Source organism: Siniperca chuatsi, linkage group LG13, assembly GCF_020085105.1.
Source record: "Siniperca chuatsi isolate FFG_IHB_CAS linkage group LG13, ASM2008510v1, whole genome shotgun sequence".
NCBI classification, from domain to species: Eukaryota; Metazoa; Chordata; class Actinopteri; order Centrarchiformes; family Sinipercidae; genus Siniperca; species Siniperca chuatsi.
In genome coordinates, this window is record NC_058054.1 from 19764353 (window position 1) to 19778961 (window position 14609).

The following is a 14609-nucleotide window of genomic DNA, read 5'->3' on the forward strand; positions in this document are numbered from 1 at the left end:
CCAACAGATGGCGCCTGTGCTTGTGAAGCTGCTCCGTTTCTCGCCTTTTCCGTGTAGAAGAAGTAGTTTGTCAGTCGCCCAGTCTCCTCGCTAGACCTCTCAGCAAGGTGGTGTCTGCCCGGCCACCGCCGACGCACGCGACAACTCTGCCCCCAAGACACCCGCCTTGTTCCGGGTCCCTTGACCAAACTTCTTCCCCGGTGATACCAGCCCGCTGTTTCGGCCATGGCGACCAGTGCCAAGCGAAAGCAAGAGGAGACTCATCTGAAGATGCTCCGGGAAATGACTAGCCGGCCCGCGAATAGGAAATGCTTCGACTGCGACCAGCGCGGCCCGACCTATGTCAACATGACAGTGGGCTCCTTCGTCTGTACCACCTGCTCTGGGATCTTGTGAGTTTCATTTGGGGCCAAAGTGTCATTCTTGTTGTTTACAGTGTCCACCAGGCAAGGACAAAGCGCCGCTGTCGCTCATGGATTTGTGCGGTCCACCACTGACTTGGCGGTACCGTTAGCTCGTTAGCTAGCGTTAAAGTGAGGACAGGTAACGCTACCCTCGGTTCTCCCCGAGGCCGCTGGGTTGGGCCGGGTAGTGTCGGCAGTTTGGTTTGTTTACAGCATTACTCCAGTGTGATAAGATGTGGCGTTACAGATACATGTGGGCTGAGTGTGAGGGATGCCTCAGTGGCTTATTGCCTGTGTGGTCAAGGTTAGCACGCCCAACCGCAGGTTAAACGTTACATACCTAACAGTCAAATATTTGACTAACGTGTTTAAAAACTGCGCGTTAAAGGGGAACCACCTGGAGTTGAACTTTGGCTGGACCTCCGACAAGTCAAGTCACACACACACACACACACACACACACACACACCTTTAGATGAGCAGGAGCAAGGTTGGTCTCTCAACTTGTAACTTAGTTGAAAGACGAAGTGGGGCAGTGGGTCATTTTTAGCTGCTGTCTGGTGAAACCACTTCTTGTTCCTCAGAAAATCTAAACGTTATGAAATCATGACCAGGATTTAGGCAATGAACCTGTGTTATGCAATATCTCAACTACTCACAGCCCATTTAGTTGCTCATATAGAGGCAAACATTTTCTGCTTATCTTACTGTCAGTATTTTATATGTGTTTTTCTTGTCAGGGAAGGTGTGGCAAGCCTACATCCAGCTAGTGTACTGTAGCAGTATATACAGTATTTACCCTTTAATTGTAAGCTAGTAGTGTGTGTGTGTGTGTGTGTGTGTGTGTGTGTGTGTGTGTGTGGCTCCACTATCAGGATCTTGACACGTTGCATTGTATTATGTATTAGTATGCATATAACATTATCAACATTTTAGCTAAAATGACTCCGATAAGGTCGCTTATTTCTTCCAGTTGAGTCTGAGTCTGTGTCCATATCCATTATTAAACTGTACAGAATAAGGTCAGTTAGGAAAAGTTAAATTGGGGAAATAACTACAACTAACTTTTGAATGCCTGGGTGATTATATATATATATATATATATATATATATATATATATATATATATATATATATATATATATATATATATATATATATAAGTGTTTACCTCATTGGGCGTTTTTCTTATATATTGTTTGGCATCATTAAATCACAGTGGATTAATTGGGTGTTTGTGACACTGATGAACAAAAAGTGACACTTAAATGTCAAACGTCCCCCATATCATCTAAATTAAGTACAAATAAAAATGCAACATAGGTGATTAAACAAGTATTGAAGTCATTATTAGAGGCATCTTTTGCAACAAGTACAGTCTTGAGTCTATGTGAATATGTCTATCAGCTGTGCACATCTGGACACTACAGTTTTCCTCATTCTTCTTTGCAAAAGCTCTGAACTGCAGTGAACTGCAATTTCCAAATCCTGCCATAAATTCTGGTTTGGATGGAGGTCTGGACTCTGCCTTGGCTGCACCAGGACAGTAACATTGTTGGTGTTCAGCCATTCCTGTTACAGATTGCGTCAGGTTTTCCTCCAGGATGTGTCTTGAGTGTCTGACTTTACATTCAACCTCCACACAAGCCTTCTATGGCCTGCAGCTGCATCCCCAGAGCATGATGCTGCCATCACAAGACTTCATGGTAGTGATGGTGTGCTTGGGTCTCATCAGACCATAGAACCTTCTTCCACTTTGTTTCAGAGTCTCCCACATCCCTTATGGCAAACACTAGCCCAGATGTCATGTGATTTTTCTTTTTTTTCAACAGCGGTTTTATCTTTGCCAATCTGCCATAAAGCCGCAACTGGTTAAGCACCAGTTTTTGACTGCACTGTGTCTCCGCAATAAAAACTCCTCTGGAGTTGTCTCGGTGACCTTCCTTGCTGTTGTCCCTCTTGCACAGACCCTCAGATTTTGAGAATTGCCTGCTTGAGGCAGACTTACACCCATTTAAAAAACAAAAAAAACAGTGTTGAGCCTTCTTGGCACAATCATGTGATTTTGTGCTATATGAACAAACAATAATTCAGTTATCTTGTCACAGATTTGTTTGGAAAGCTTCTTTGTCTTCATGATTTTGCTTTTGCCAACCAACTAGCTGTTGCACCATCCAGTTACAAGTGTATGTAAAGTCACGTCACACCTTGATTACACACAGGTGATTTCAATTTGGCTCATAATGTGACTTCTCAGAACAGCTGGCTGCACCAGTTACAGTATCATTTTTGTAAGTCACAAACTTCAAATACTTTATATATTTGTTTTAACTTTAACACTCAAGGATTTCTTCTGTGTAAAAAAAATCTTAATTACTTTCACTGTGATTTAATGTTTTAAAACAATGAAACATGAAGTGTATTTGGGATCTGCTATAAGTCTCAGTATAATAACAGTGAGCACAATCTTGGCCATTTCTTTTTAAGTCTAGATAATTTCTAATCAAATTAACAGTCAAATATTTCTGAGTTAACATGTGCATTTTATTTTGATGTTAGGGAATTAATTTACAATTACATTCCTTGAGATTTCGAGCAAAAACGTAAGGTCACTGGTCTTTAAAACGTTAAACTAGCAGTAAATGTTTCTATGTGATGTTTTTGCATTTTATAAATGTCTGTCAAATGTTCATACTTGCACTCATGTTTCCATGTCCCAAACATAAAATACTCGTGCATGTATTCACTCTGAAAAGAAAATGTATCAGTGCATCTGTAATTGGGGTTTGTGTTTGCTTGTTTCATATCACATGAACAGCATTGGGTTGCATCCTGCTTCTCTTGTTCTAACATATACCTCCTCCACCCACAGGCGAGGACTGAATCCCCCACACAGAGTGAAGTCCATCTCTATGACCACATTCACACATCAGGAAATTGAGTTCCTACAGAAACATAGCAATGAGGTATCATGCACACTTTACAACAAAGGACCATATTTCACATTGTTAAACACTATTTTTATAGTCATGGCTATCTGGTTTTGATTCAGAAGTGGCACGTTTCTGAACCCTGCATAGTCAACTTTATTGGCATTCCTCTCTCCCTACTTGTTTTCTCCCATTTCTCGTCATCCCCTCCCCCTTCCCTTTGCTTTCTCTCACCTCTCTCCCGGCTTTGCCACCACCCCCAATCCCCTCCTTACCTCCCACTCTCCTCATTCCTCTGCCCCCCTGTAGGTCTGTAAACACATCTGGTTGGGCCTCTATGACGACAGGACATTGGTTGTTCCAGATTTCCGAGAGCCACAGAAAGTAAAAGAGTTCCTTCAGGAAAAATATGAAAAGAAAAGATGGTAACATAAACAAATTGATTTTTTTGTTTGTTTGTTTGATAAGATTTAAGTAAATAGGATTTACTTATTACTTATTATTAAAAGATCACATTGGGATCAAACCAACATTCATGACCATTCTTATTTCAGTTCTTCACCCTGTGGATACACATTGTATAAATGGATAGTTGAATTAAGCAATGTTTTATACGTGGGTGCATACTGCTTCAAATATTGTAGTTGGAAAGGTAATAAATACTTCAGAGTGCTAAAACGCCAATGTCAGAAGTTCTGCAGGTCATTCAGTAGTGCAGGCTTGTTATTATCAGCTGTGATTTAAAGCAAAAGAGTGCTGAGAGTTATGTGGCTATCTCTGCCAAAAACACATTTTGCAGTTATGGATTTGGTTAACCATATGCTTTAGTTTGATAGCATGCTCTTCATTGTCTAGGACTTCCTATGTCTACGTGTCACTTTCCTCTTTTGCTGCAGTGTTGGTGGAAAGAGAGCACAACTTTTAAACTCTGTGCTTTATGAAGCAAGATCCCATTTTATAAGACTGAAATACTTCCTTTATCCCAATCAGATCAGTCAACTTAATAATTACCCCTTTGTTGTACAATGTTCACTATGTATTATAAAAGCTGTTTCTGTTTTCCCTTTTCTTTCTTCGTTTAATGTTCTTTCCTGAATGCCTAGGTATGTTCCTCCAGACCAGGCAAGGGCAGTAGTAAGTGTCCAGGCCTCTGTGTCCGGCTCCTCAGCCAGCAGCACTGGTAGTACCCCAGAAGTCCAACCCCTCAAGACCCTGCAGCTCAACAAGACCCCACTGCGCCAGGTAACAGAATTGTACACTGAGCCTCCATTTGCCCATTAGATCATCTATGATGTCTTCTGGAATTTGGTTGGAGAAAAGTTTTAACCCTCTTGTTTTTCCGGCTACTGCCCAGTCTCCAGGGCTAGGTCGTTCCCAGGCTCACAGCGCTGCCCAGGAGAAGAAGTTTGACTTGCTCTCGGACCTAGGAGGAGATATCTTTGCTGCTCCACCCACTCAAACTTCGAGCTCTACCAACTTTGCCAACTTTGCACATTTTCCAAGCCAGTCAGGTAAGATAGCTTTCTCTCAAAGGTCCTAAAAGGTCCAACATTTCACTCAGACTAATACAGATTAATACAGATATTTAGCAGTATGTAGCCTTTGGTTTGTCATCATCCCATGCATTGCCATGCCATTGTTTTTATTTCCACATTCATTGTCTATGTTAATTTTTCCTTGTGTATGGCTGCAGCACCTCAGGGTAATTCAAATACCAACTTTGCCAACTTTGAGGCATTTGGAAACACTGAAATTCCATCCCATCTGAGCACGTCACCCCCCTCAAAGTCCTTTTCATCAGGTACCCCCCTACCCACCATTGTCTTTCCTCCACCCTCCCACACACTCACTCTCTCCTCCAGTATTTTTCTTATTAATTTCTTATCCACTGTGTCCACTGGGCAAGCCCTTTCTGTATCCAGCAATGCTCTATAGATGCTTAGAGCATGTGCTGGTCGTCACTGCTGTTGTTGCTAAGCAACTCTTGAAAACATGATGGGAGCACATTTCTCTTGGACAAGTTTTTAAAGGTTTTTAAAAGTAATGCTCAGCGCAGTGAGCACTTAAGACTAGTTAAGTTGTTAGCAATGTTGGGAACACACCAATACATCCTTTCAGTTTGAATAAATTTAAGAAAGTAATCTCAGAAATGCTGTGAAGGGAGACACCCAGTGGACATTTAGCCCTAAACCTCACATTGTGCACATGTTAGAAAATACAAAGCTTTTCCCTGAAACTTTTAATTGTAGCAGCAGAATTTGCCTGGTGTTTCCTTTGTCTTAGTTGTAAGTTAAAAAAAAAAAATTAGCTGTCTTTTCCGTGTGTGTGTGAGCAGCCTATGAAGTAATTGATACAATTATATGCATGTGGCACTTGATCTTTGAGTATCTTTTTTTTTTTTTTTTTTTTTTTTTACAAAAAATTTTTTTGAAAGGGGGAGGTGTGCCAATCCCATCAATGTCTAGTGCCGTCCCCACCCAGTCCCACACAGGGAGCACAGAGGATCGCTATGCTGCTTTGGCTGAGTTGGACAACAAGCTTAGCGTCACTGTCTCCACAGGCAGCAATGTGCAAGGGTAAGAGACTAGCACACGCACACTAATATTGTAATAACACTGCTCATAAATGTTCACCAGAAACAGTTCATTTCCTACACAGGGTTCCTCTGCGCACCTGGAAAGTCTGGAAAAATACTGTATGAATACTACATGAATTTGATTAATTCATTGTGCAACGTGTGTTGTTGAATAATGTTCCTCACATGGTAAAATGGTGTAGTTCATAAATTTTCTTTCCAGGAACATATTTGGACCAGTGCTTGGTTCATCACCAGCCCAGAATCCACCTGTGTTACCCAGCATGCAGCCTGGCTTTGGAGGTGGTAATAGTGATTACTACTACAGTGATGCATACAGGATGAAAATACATTTTCACATGTAGCTCAAAGACTCATTTTGCAACTTACTCCTGTATTTCTTCTAGCCGTCCCATCCACAAATCCCTTTGTTGCTGCCGCCGTTGCCCCAGAGATGGCCACCAACCCTTTCCAGACCAATGGCAGAGCTCCTTCTGCAGGTATGTGCGCAGTTAAAGTTTAGTGTATTTAATAACACGCATTCTTCACTTAGGCATTTGTGTTACTTTGATGTAACCCAGTTACATTGCCAAGTAGCTTTGTGATTTGCCAAAGTATCTAGATGTACTCCTTGTGTGTGTGTGTGTGTGTGTGTGTGTGTGTGTGTGTGTGCGTGCGCGCATTTGTATATACCCATGCTGCGTGTGTCTTGTAGCCTCGTTTGGTACTGGCTCTATGAGCATGCCTGCCGGCTTTGGGAATGCGTCTTCCTACTGCCTGCCGACCAGTTTCAGCGGAAACTTCCAGCAGCAATTCCCTGGCCAGGCCCCCATCCCTTACTCTCAACCTGGGGCCTACCACCCTCAGTCTAATGGTTAGTGGCCTCCCACATCCCTCTGTCCTCTTACCCTGTTCCACTTGTGCATTACCTGTCAGTGATTTAGGTCACATGCAGCATTTTCCTTGGCATGAATTATATGTAATCTTCATCTACATGATGGCCCTCTGCATTGGGAATTTCATTTTAAGTCTTGCTGTAGCAAATTAAAAGTGTGACATGTCAGTGGCAGCTACTGCACAGTGATAAAAGGTTGCATTTAGGGTGCAAAGCTTTAGGGTTCTTCTCTGTACAAAGCTCTGGACCAGAAACACAATGAACAAATCTGACATCACTCATAAGGCTCTGTTCACACCTGAATGCAATCTGACACGCTGCGGCTTGGCTCTCTTCTTTACAGTCCCTTAGAATTTTCAAAAATTAAATCTCATAATTTAGTTAATTGTAAAAAAACACTGTTTTTCTTTGACTCTTTATAGCCTGCGCTTTATGGCCTGTTGATATAACAGCTGCAATGAAATATTACACATTGCTTAACTGCTTGAGAGAGCAGACTGAACCTGTTGTAAATCCCTTTCCCTGTATCACCCCTAGGCCCTGCATTCCCAGTCTACGGTCAAAACAAGCCCTCCATGACGCCCTTTGGGCAGCCCATGGCTGGACCTGGCTTGTCCAATAACCCATTCATGGTGAGCATTAATTGTCTTTCATGTCCCCAACTTTTTAAAGACTGTCCGCTTAAGAAAACAATTGAACTGATTGATTTCACTGAAAACATTATTTAAAACATTTGATATGAAAGGGACAATTGTCTTACAGCAGTAATGTTTTCTGTTGGTGTCTTAAATCTGAATGCTGACTCACTCATTTCAGGCGGGAGCCCCAGCTGGGTCATTTCCTTCAGGGGGTTCATCCACCAACCCTTTCCTGTAGCACAGCTCCCAGTCCTCGCCACCAGAGGGCAGCATGCAGCACATATTCAACGCACCCATTCCGTCATGCAATTAGACGCAGTACATTTTTAAAAAAAGACTTTGTTTTGTTTTTTCATAAAAAAAAGTTTACAACACTATGAAGGAGTGCAAAGGACTATATTGAAGACTAAGGGACTGTTATGGGGGGAAATGTACTGTTTGGACTATATACAATACATTATATGCTTTTTATTTTTAGTTTGACTAAGCTTTGTGCATATCATCATTTGTAATCACAATTAAGTACATGTTATGTATAACAAGGACTGAGTTAACATGGGTGAGTATACACACACCTTGTGGAAAAAACCCCACTACAAACTATCTACTTAGGTAAGGGTATACACTTTAAGATTATTAACAGGGTTCTATCCAAATCCTTGATCTGTGGTTTGAAGCAACCATGATGATGCAGGTATTTCATTTTCAAAAGGGATTTCTTTTTTTTAGCATAATTGCTACTATACTAGCACTAAGGTGCAAAATGTGCTTTATTAACTTACAGATCCAGATCCAAGTTGCCTATAACCCAAAGCAACCAAACCCACCTCTTTTTAAATTAGAATAATGTCCCAAGCAGGTATATGGGACACCTATGGGGCATCCTGGACTCTTAGTCATCCTTTTTAAATATTGCCAATATCTGTGAAATTGTGAATAAAGAGTAGGGGCTAGTTTGAAGCCAAGGGCAGCTCCTTAAATAAGAGGCCAGCAGAGACTTAGATGTTTTAGCCCACCAGGTAAAGGTGTGTCTACTAGAGCACAAATGAATGAAATAGATGAGAAGTGCAGGCATTAAGATGACTATTTCTTTGTCCTGTTACCCTACCTACTCTATAAAACATTGGTAAAATTGTTAAATATACTCAGTAACCTCTCTCCTGCTGGTTGAAAATGTCAGAGGAGCAAGTTTCAGATATTCACTATATTTTATGAATATGGTAAAGATGAAAAGAAAGACTGTTTAGAAAGCTTCAGGTTTGTAGATGTGACCCAAGTTGGGTTGCCTCAAAACAAGTGACGTAGTTATTCACATGGTTGCAGGTGACTGGTCCTCTTGACAGGGAATGACAGGTTTACCAGACCCTGTCTAGGCAAAAAATTAACATTTGAAAATAAAATATTTATGAAATGTTTATGTTGTATTCACCACATTCCCTTGACATCTGTCTTCTTCTTTGCCTTCTGATTTAAAAAGCTTTTGGAGTGAAGAACAGGATGAGGAGAAATATTGATCTCCCTTCAGTTTGCTTTAAAATAAGGCAAGGGAAAAGAACAGATTCATTTCGGGATTATTACATTACTGGATCAGCCTGGGACTCCGGAGAAATAGGGTCTCAGTTGTGCCACCAATGACTAACAGTGAATTTGACAATGTGTTTCTTGTCTTTACAAGAATAGGTAAGTAAATGTGTACATATATAAATATATGTATAAATAAATTAAAAGATTTTTAACTACAATTTTGAGTTTGTGTAATCATCTTAGTCTTTATTCCAACACTTTACCAGTTTATTAGGTACACCCAGCTAAAACTAATTGAGACTAATACAACAGCTGTGCAATTAAGCCTACCTTTTGTGAAGGTTAGAATGGTAATTTTCCTTTGAAACTTTCAGCAGATAGATGTTACTAATATCTCTTCCACCTAATTTCGAACAATGAGAGTAGGCTAAATATTAGAAACAACTCAGTATAACACAATGCCACAAACTCCTCCAAAATGAACATAAACACAAAACCAAGCACTATAATTCTCATGAAGGTAGAATTTGTTATAGGCTTGTTGTATTGGACTGCATTACCTTTAGCTATATTTAAGTGTAGTTAATAAGCAACTGGGTGTATACCCCTAGCTACATGTATCTGTGTGTATATTAGGAGTATGTATAAATTATAATATCAAGAATATCAAACTCGTCAAGAATGGCCTGTTCGCTATTGTGTTACATACGGTTTTCTTTATATAATTTTCATTTGGTTAAAACTAACTTTCTTCCCGTGTAATTGGACCTCAAAGTCTTCTCCAACTGAGAAAGCCTTGTTGCCTTGACAACACAGAAACTTTGACATGGCGTCCCTTTTAACAGACCCGTTGTTTGAAATCTCTGGACGGGGCCCTCCACCCAATAACAACTTTTATTATTTTGCTGTCACCAAGTCAGATGTAAGTATTGATATTTTTTGATAAGAAATGTCATTACTCTGGGTAAAAACTACAAGTTTTTGCAATCTTAAAAGGGTACTGCTCATTGGCGGTAACGTAATTTCTCTCAGCGTTGCTAGCTTAAACTACCTAACGTTACCAAACGTTAACATTAACGGTAACTAGTTAGCTAAGCTTGCCACAACCACAGAACATATTAACGTTAGCTAGCGAATAATTTAACGCAATTTCTATTTGCTGCTAACTACTTAGTTAGAAATATTTTTTCCCTGTCCCTGTACTTCACAAAAATAGTTCAATAGTGCTTTGAATAGAATAACTGCAGTAAGATAAAGTCAACTAATTAAATAATGAAAAGCAACAGAAAATAAATGCACACTGGCATCAGAAACCACAGCGTTGACGCTAAACTGAAATGTCCTAGGTTAATTTAAATCAGTGTAGCGTTAACGTTACTGTCCTGCTGTTAATTAGGACTGTATAGCTCCAACATTATCCCCATTAATCTAAGAATTCCAAGTCATTGGCTCACTCTGGGGGATGAATGCATTAGCTAGACTGTTTTACAGTTCATTTTTCTTTATTATATGTAACGTTAAATGAATATACTATACTGTGGAGGGTTAAACAAAACAATGCATTCAACAAGAAAGCTGTGTGTTTTCATAGCCTACTGTTAAAACTATTTGTAACACCAATGATCCTTTGAATGGTCATTTCCAGGTGATATGGAGATGGTGGAAGATATCTCTGAGAACTGTAGACAGGAACTCCAAGCCTGGGGAGCTGAGGGAGTCTCACCAGGACTTCTTGGATGACACTTTGCTGCATAGTAAGGACTTCATATTTAGGACTGTGTCTAGAGCTGAACGCATCACATAGATCTTAGCATGTTAACTTCTCAGCCGTTTTATCTGCCACCTCAATTTAGTTTGTTTTAGATGCAACTTTTAACTGGAGAGGTTAATAGGCCTTTTTCACGGATGACGTTTAGACACTTCATAGCGGGAAAAGCACAGGTGTAAATAATGAAATTAATGATGGCTAACTTCCATTGAGCTGCTGTAGTTTCAGGGTCCTGTTATTGTGCATGCTGGCAGAGTGTCACACTGTCATGGCTTACTGGGACACTTCAATAGAAGAAATCGTTTATGTTATTAGTAAGCCCTGTGCTTCTCCTGCTATGACATGCCAAAATGTCTGCTGTGAAAAAGGTCTATTACTATGATCTGTAAATTGTGTGGCTCCCCATTGGTATATGGTAGGGGTAATTCAAACATGGAGTACCCTCAAAAAAAGCTGTTGGTGGTGCCTCTATAGTGGCTTTGTGCCAGTAAGTACTGGGCAGTTCACAGGTTTATGTCTGTTTTGCAAAGTAATGTTGACAAGAGTACACCTTCCCTGTCAATTTTAATTAAATACAACATTACAATACAAATATTTTTAAAATACTTTCTGTCCAGCTCCTGTGGATAGGTACATATCATCAAGGCTTTAATTAGCCAAGGTTTCGATAAGACTAGAAGATTATATATAGCACACTTTTTAGTATGTTCTGTCTACAGTAGACCTGTACAGAAATGCATGATTTTTATTATACAGTGCTTTAGGTGTTAATCACTCTATTTTCAGATTATGTCTTGTGAATATTGTATGTGAGAACAAACTGAATGACTATGGATGACAGCTAAAATAATGGGCTTCTTCCCAGGTGAGGTCAGCATGGTTTTCGGTCGTCAAATCTTGCAGTACGCCAAGGCTTTGTGCCAAGGCTGTTATGATTATCTGGAGCACCTGTCTGACTCCTTACTTCTGCGGATAATAAATTATCTAGAACTAGAAGATGTGGGTCAGCTTGGACGAACGTCACGCAGGTTCAGGCAGGTGAGTTCCAGAGACACACAAAGAGAGATGCTGCCTAAAATGAACTGTATCCTAAAATAAGAAACATCAAGTCTATTATTTAAGGTTTCACTACAGCACAGTTGGTCTTTTGTCTGTCTCTCATGTGAATACATAATTATAAATCATCAGTTTTTAAATATAAAGTAATATTCTATTCTTAGATTTTTTTTTTAAATAAATTGGAAATTAAATCAATACAACAAATCAGCTCTTATGTTTATTGTAGTATTTCTTATACTTTTCACTTCTGCTCCTCAGCTATGTGGATCAGAGGAGTTTTGGGAACAGGCAGTGCGGCGGCGCTGCAACACAGTTTCGGCTGAAGTGGCATCTCTGGCGCTTGAGGTCGGCTGGCGTAGCATATTCTTCACCAGCAAGCTACAGCTGCAGAAGCTGATCAGCCGCAGGAGGCTGAAGACCGAGGAGCCACAGGAAGGACAGGTCTCTGTCCCAGATACAAAGGCAGAGGAATCTCCTGATGAAAGCTCAGAGACAGACCGAACATCTGGTTTTGAGGAGGAATCTCACCCTGGCATTATCTCAGATCTAAGCCTTAGCACCGACACCAGCTCTTGCTGTGATGTTAACCCTGACCCTAACCCCGAACCAGAGGCTGGCTCTGATTCCAGAGTGCCTGTGCCTGGCCAGTTGTTGGAGGACATAAATCACTGTGTGGTGGAAACACCGGTGCAGAACAGTGCACTGAGCAGTGATAAAGGAGACTGCAGTGCAGAGCCAGACAAAAGACTGAGTTAATCCTTCTGTCAAATATTGCACAAGTCCTGTATTTCAAGCTTACTGTTATATTGATATGCCATTTATACACCTCCCCCATCCTAAAATGAGTTGTGTATTGATTATCTGAAGAATATTATCTTTTATTTGTCAAATATAAAAAAAAAAAAATCACGTTTGTTTTGATATGATTATTGAGTTGTCATTAATCTACAAGATATTTGGGGACATTTTCATTGGTATGTCCATTGTGCCATGACTTTTCTGACTTTGTGTACATTAATAACAGCAATACAAAAATATAACAGGACATTGTAGTAGATAATAATTGTTCATTGTAATATACAAGTTGTTATATACAATATTGTAAGTTGTTGATTTAATATAAATTTAATAAGCAATTCTGCTGTCTGGCTTGTCATTCGTGAACTAATTCTGAGTAAAACCTCAGTAACTACTTGCCACTTTAGGATGAGACTCAACTTTACCTGAGGGGACACAAACAATTAAACACTTCACTTTGATTGGGTGGCTACAATAACTAATATGTATGTACTGTAATAAGGAAGTTATGATAAATTATTGTTTTTGTTCCATTTGGCAGGTGACTTAACCAGGAGCAGTTCAAAATTGCTTTTGCTCACTCTCTGTTTTCAGCTCTTAGATTTAGCTTTATTTTTCCACAGTGAGACAGGCATACAACCAAAGCGGGGGGGTTAAGCTGGCCACAGTGCTTTAATTGTTCCCAACGTAATGAATATTTAACAACTACAACAGAATTCATAAGTAAAATGTATTCACTGTATCTGCAGTGCTGTGTTGGTAAATACCAGTACAAAGTGCACAAAATATGATGTCTAATTGGTGATAACAGTAAGGAAAACAACAGCAAATACAAAAAATCGGATTTATTATTAGAGAGGCATTAATGTACTGTATGCTTTAGTCTCCATAGGTATCCTAATAAACTTATATCAGTTCGATACAAATAAGGGGTAACCCAGTACCAGCAGTAAGTAAGGATATTCCAGATCCAGTAGTTGAATGCACACTTTCCTACAAACTAGAAAGAAATATTTACCTAGAACTTGGTATAAATTGTTCTAATAGATAGGCTATTATTGATCATAAAGATTTACATATGCATTTGGTGAACTACTGCCCAAATTCATGTGGATTTACCCTCCATATTTGTGTTATCATACTGTAGATGTATGATAGTAGGTGTAGTAGTATGATTGTAGGTTTAAAGTTACAGAAAGCACAGAAAACATAGGGGTGAACAAAGATGTTTTGAAATGATCAATAATAATGTTAATGTTGCTTTAATAATAATTAATTATAATTATTAATCAAATAAAAAGTGCACAATTTTCAGAACTTGTACAAAAAGGTGTCTTGTAGGCAGAAAAAGGAAGAAAATTTGCTTTGTGAAAATAAAAACAGAACTTTCTAGCAGGTATTTCTATCTATTTGACAAGTGGGTCAGTTACATGATCTGGATTCCTAGAAGACACAGATAATGTGTCCGCTAGGGGGCACAAGCTGCTGGTGCTAATGGTCCACTCTGTGCTCAGCTCATACTGACATCATCGGTGTCTTTCTCCATCGCCTTCCCGTTTGTCCTGCTTTGCTTTATGTTGATATGCTCTAAGTGTCTGCAAATATGACAGTTGAGATTTTTTTTTCTGTCCTTGGTGAGATTTGAATTTTCTGTTAGGTTGAAAACAAAATCAAAGTCTCACAGTAAAGTGTATTTTTTGAAATGCTAGAAAAGCAGTGATTAAAAACATAAACCAAACTGGACTATGACGGTTTCCCCACATATATCCCAGAATTAGCTGGGGACCTGCACTTGTAGATTTAACTTAAATGGTTTTAGGAAGAACACTGTGAGCTTGAGACAGTTTGAGCAGGGATTAGTCAGAAGTGAGTGGCAGCCACCTGTGCTACTGGCCTGCACTGTAGCTCATTAAAGGGACATTTCACCACAAATTCTGATTGCATGTAGTCTGTGCTGGTGACTCTTTGAATTCTTTCAGGTCTTCCCGTCCAGAGGGCATATCTGTAAAGTTTAGGAG

At 39.7% G+C, this 14609-nt stretch overlaps 2 protein-coding genes across 3 annotated transcripts; both read left to right on the forward strand.

Annotated features, from left to right (window-relative positions):
- The first annotated feature begins 37 nt into the window (after positions 1-37).
- agfg1b (ArfGAP with FG repeats 1b) lies at positions 38-9184 on the forward strand. Of its 2 annotated transcripts, XM_044220372.1 has the most exons (12): positions 41-392; positions 3277-3370; positions 3644-3759; positions 4438-4576; positions 4689-4845; positions 5028-5135; positions 5769-5910; positions 6133-6212; positions 6317-6409; positions 6625-6783; positions 7342-7436; positions 7621-9184. In XM_044220372.1, the coding sequence occupies exons 1-12, from the start codon at positions 226-228 to the stop codon at positions 7678-7680; spliced, it is 1410 nt and encodes a 469-aa protein (XP_044076307.1). In that variant the 5' UTR covers positions 41-225; the 3' UTR covers positions 7681-9184. The 2 variants fall into 2 exon arrangements, with proteins under 2 accessions (XP_044076308.1, XP_044076307.1); XM_044220373.1 differs by lacking the exon at positions 5028-5135 and having other exon boundaries at positions 38-392.
- Positions 9185-9701: 517 nt separating this feature from the next.
- Positions 9702-12930, forward strand: fbxo36b (F-box protein 36b). The gene is made up of 4 exons (XM_044220374.1): positions 9702-9888; positions 10612-10720; positions 11600-11772; positions 12052-12930. Exons 1-4 carry the CDS (start codon positions 9793-9795, stop codon positions 12547-12549), a joined length of 876 nt encoding a protein of 291 aa, XP_044076309.1. The 5' UTR covers positions 9702-9792; the 3' UTR covers positions 12550-12930.
- Positions 12931-14609: the final 1679 nt, after the last annotated feature.

Excerpts from the sequence above, each read along its gene's own strand:
- agfg1b (XM_044220372.1), top strand. The coding sequence starts at position 226 with ATGGCGACCAGTGCCAAGCGAAAGCAAGAGGAGACTCATCTGAAGATG. Across the intron at positions 4,577-4,688 it reads ACAAGACCCCACTGCGCCAG|TCTCCAGGGCTAGGTCGTTC; the intron begins GTAACAGAATTG and ends GCTACTGCCCAG. Across the intron at positions 7,437-7,620 it reads TGTCCAATAACCCATTCATG|GCGGGAGCCCCAGCTGGGTC; the intron begins GTGAGCATTAAT and ends CACTCATTTCAG.
- fbxo36b (XM_044220374.1), top strand. The coding sequence starts at position 9,793 with ATGGCGTCCCTTTTAACAGACCCGTTGTTTGAAATCTCTGGACGGGGC. Across the intron at positions 10,721-11,599 it reads GGATGACACTTTGCTGCATA|GTGAGGTCAGCATGGTTTTC; the intron begins GTAAGGACTTCA and ends GCTTCTTCCCAG. Across the intron at positions 11,773-12,051 it reads CGTCACGCAGGTTCAGGCAG|CTATGTGGATCAGAGGAGTT; the intron begins GTGAGTTCCAGA and ends TCTGCTCCTCAG.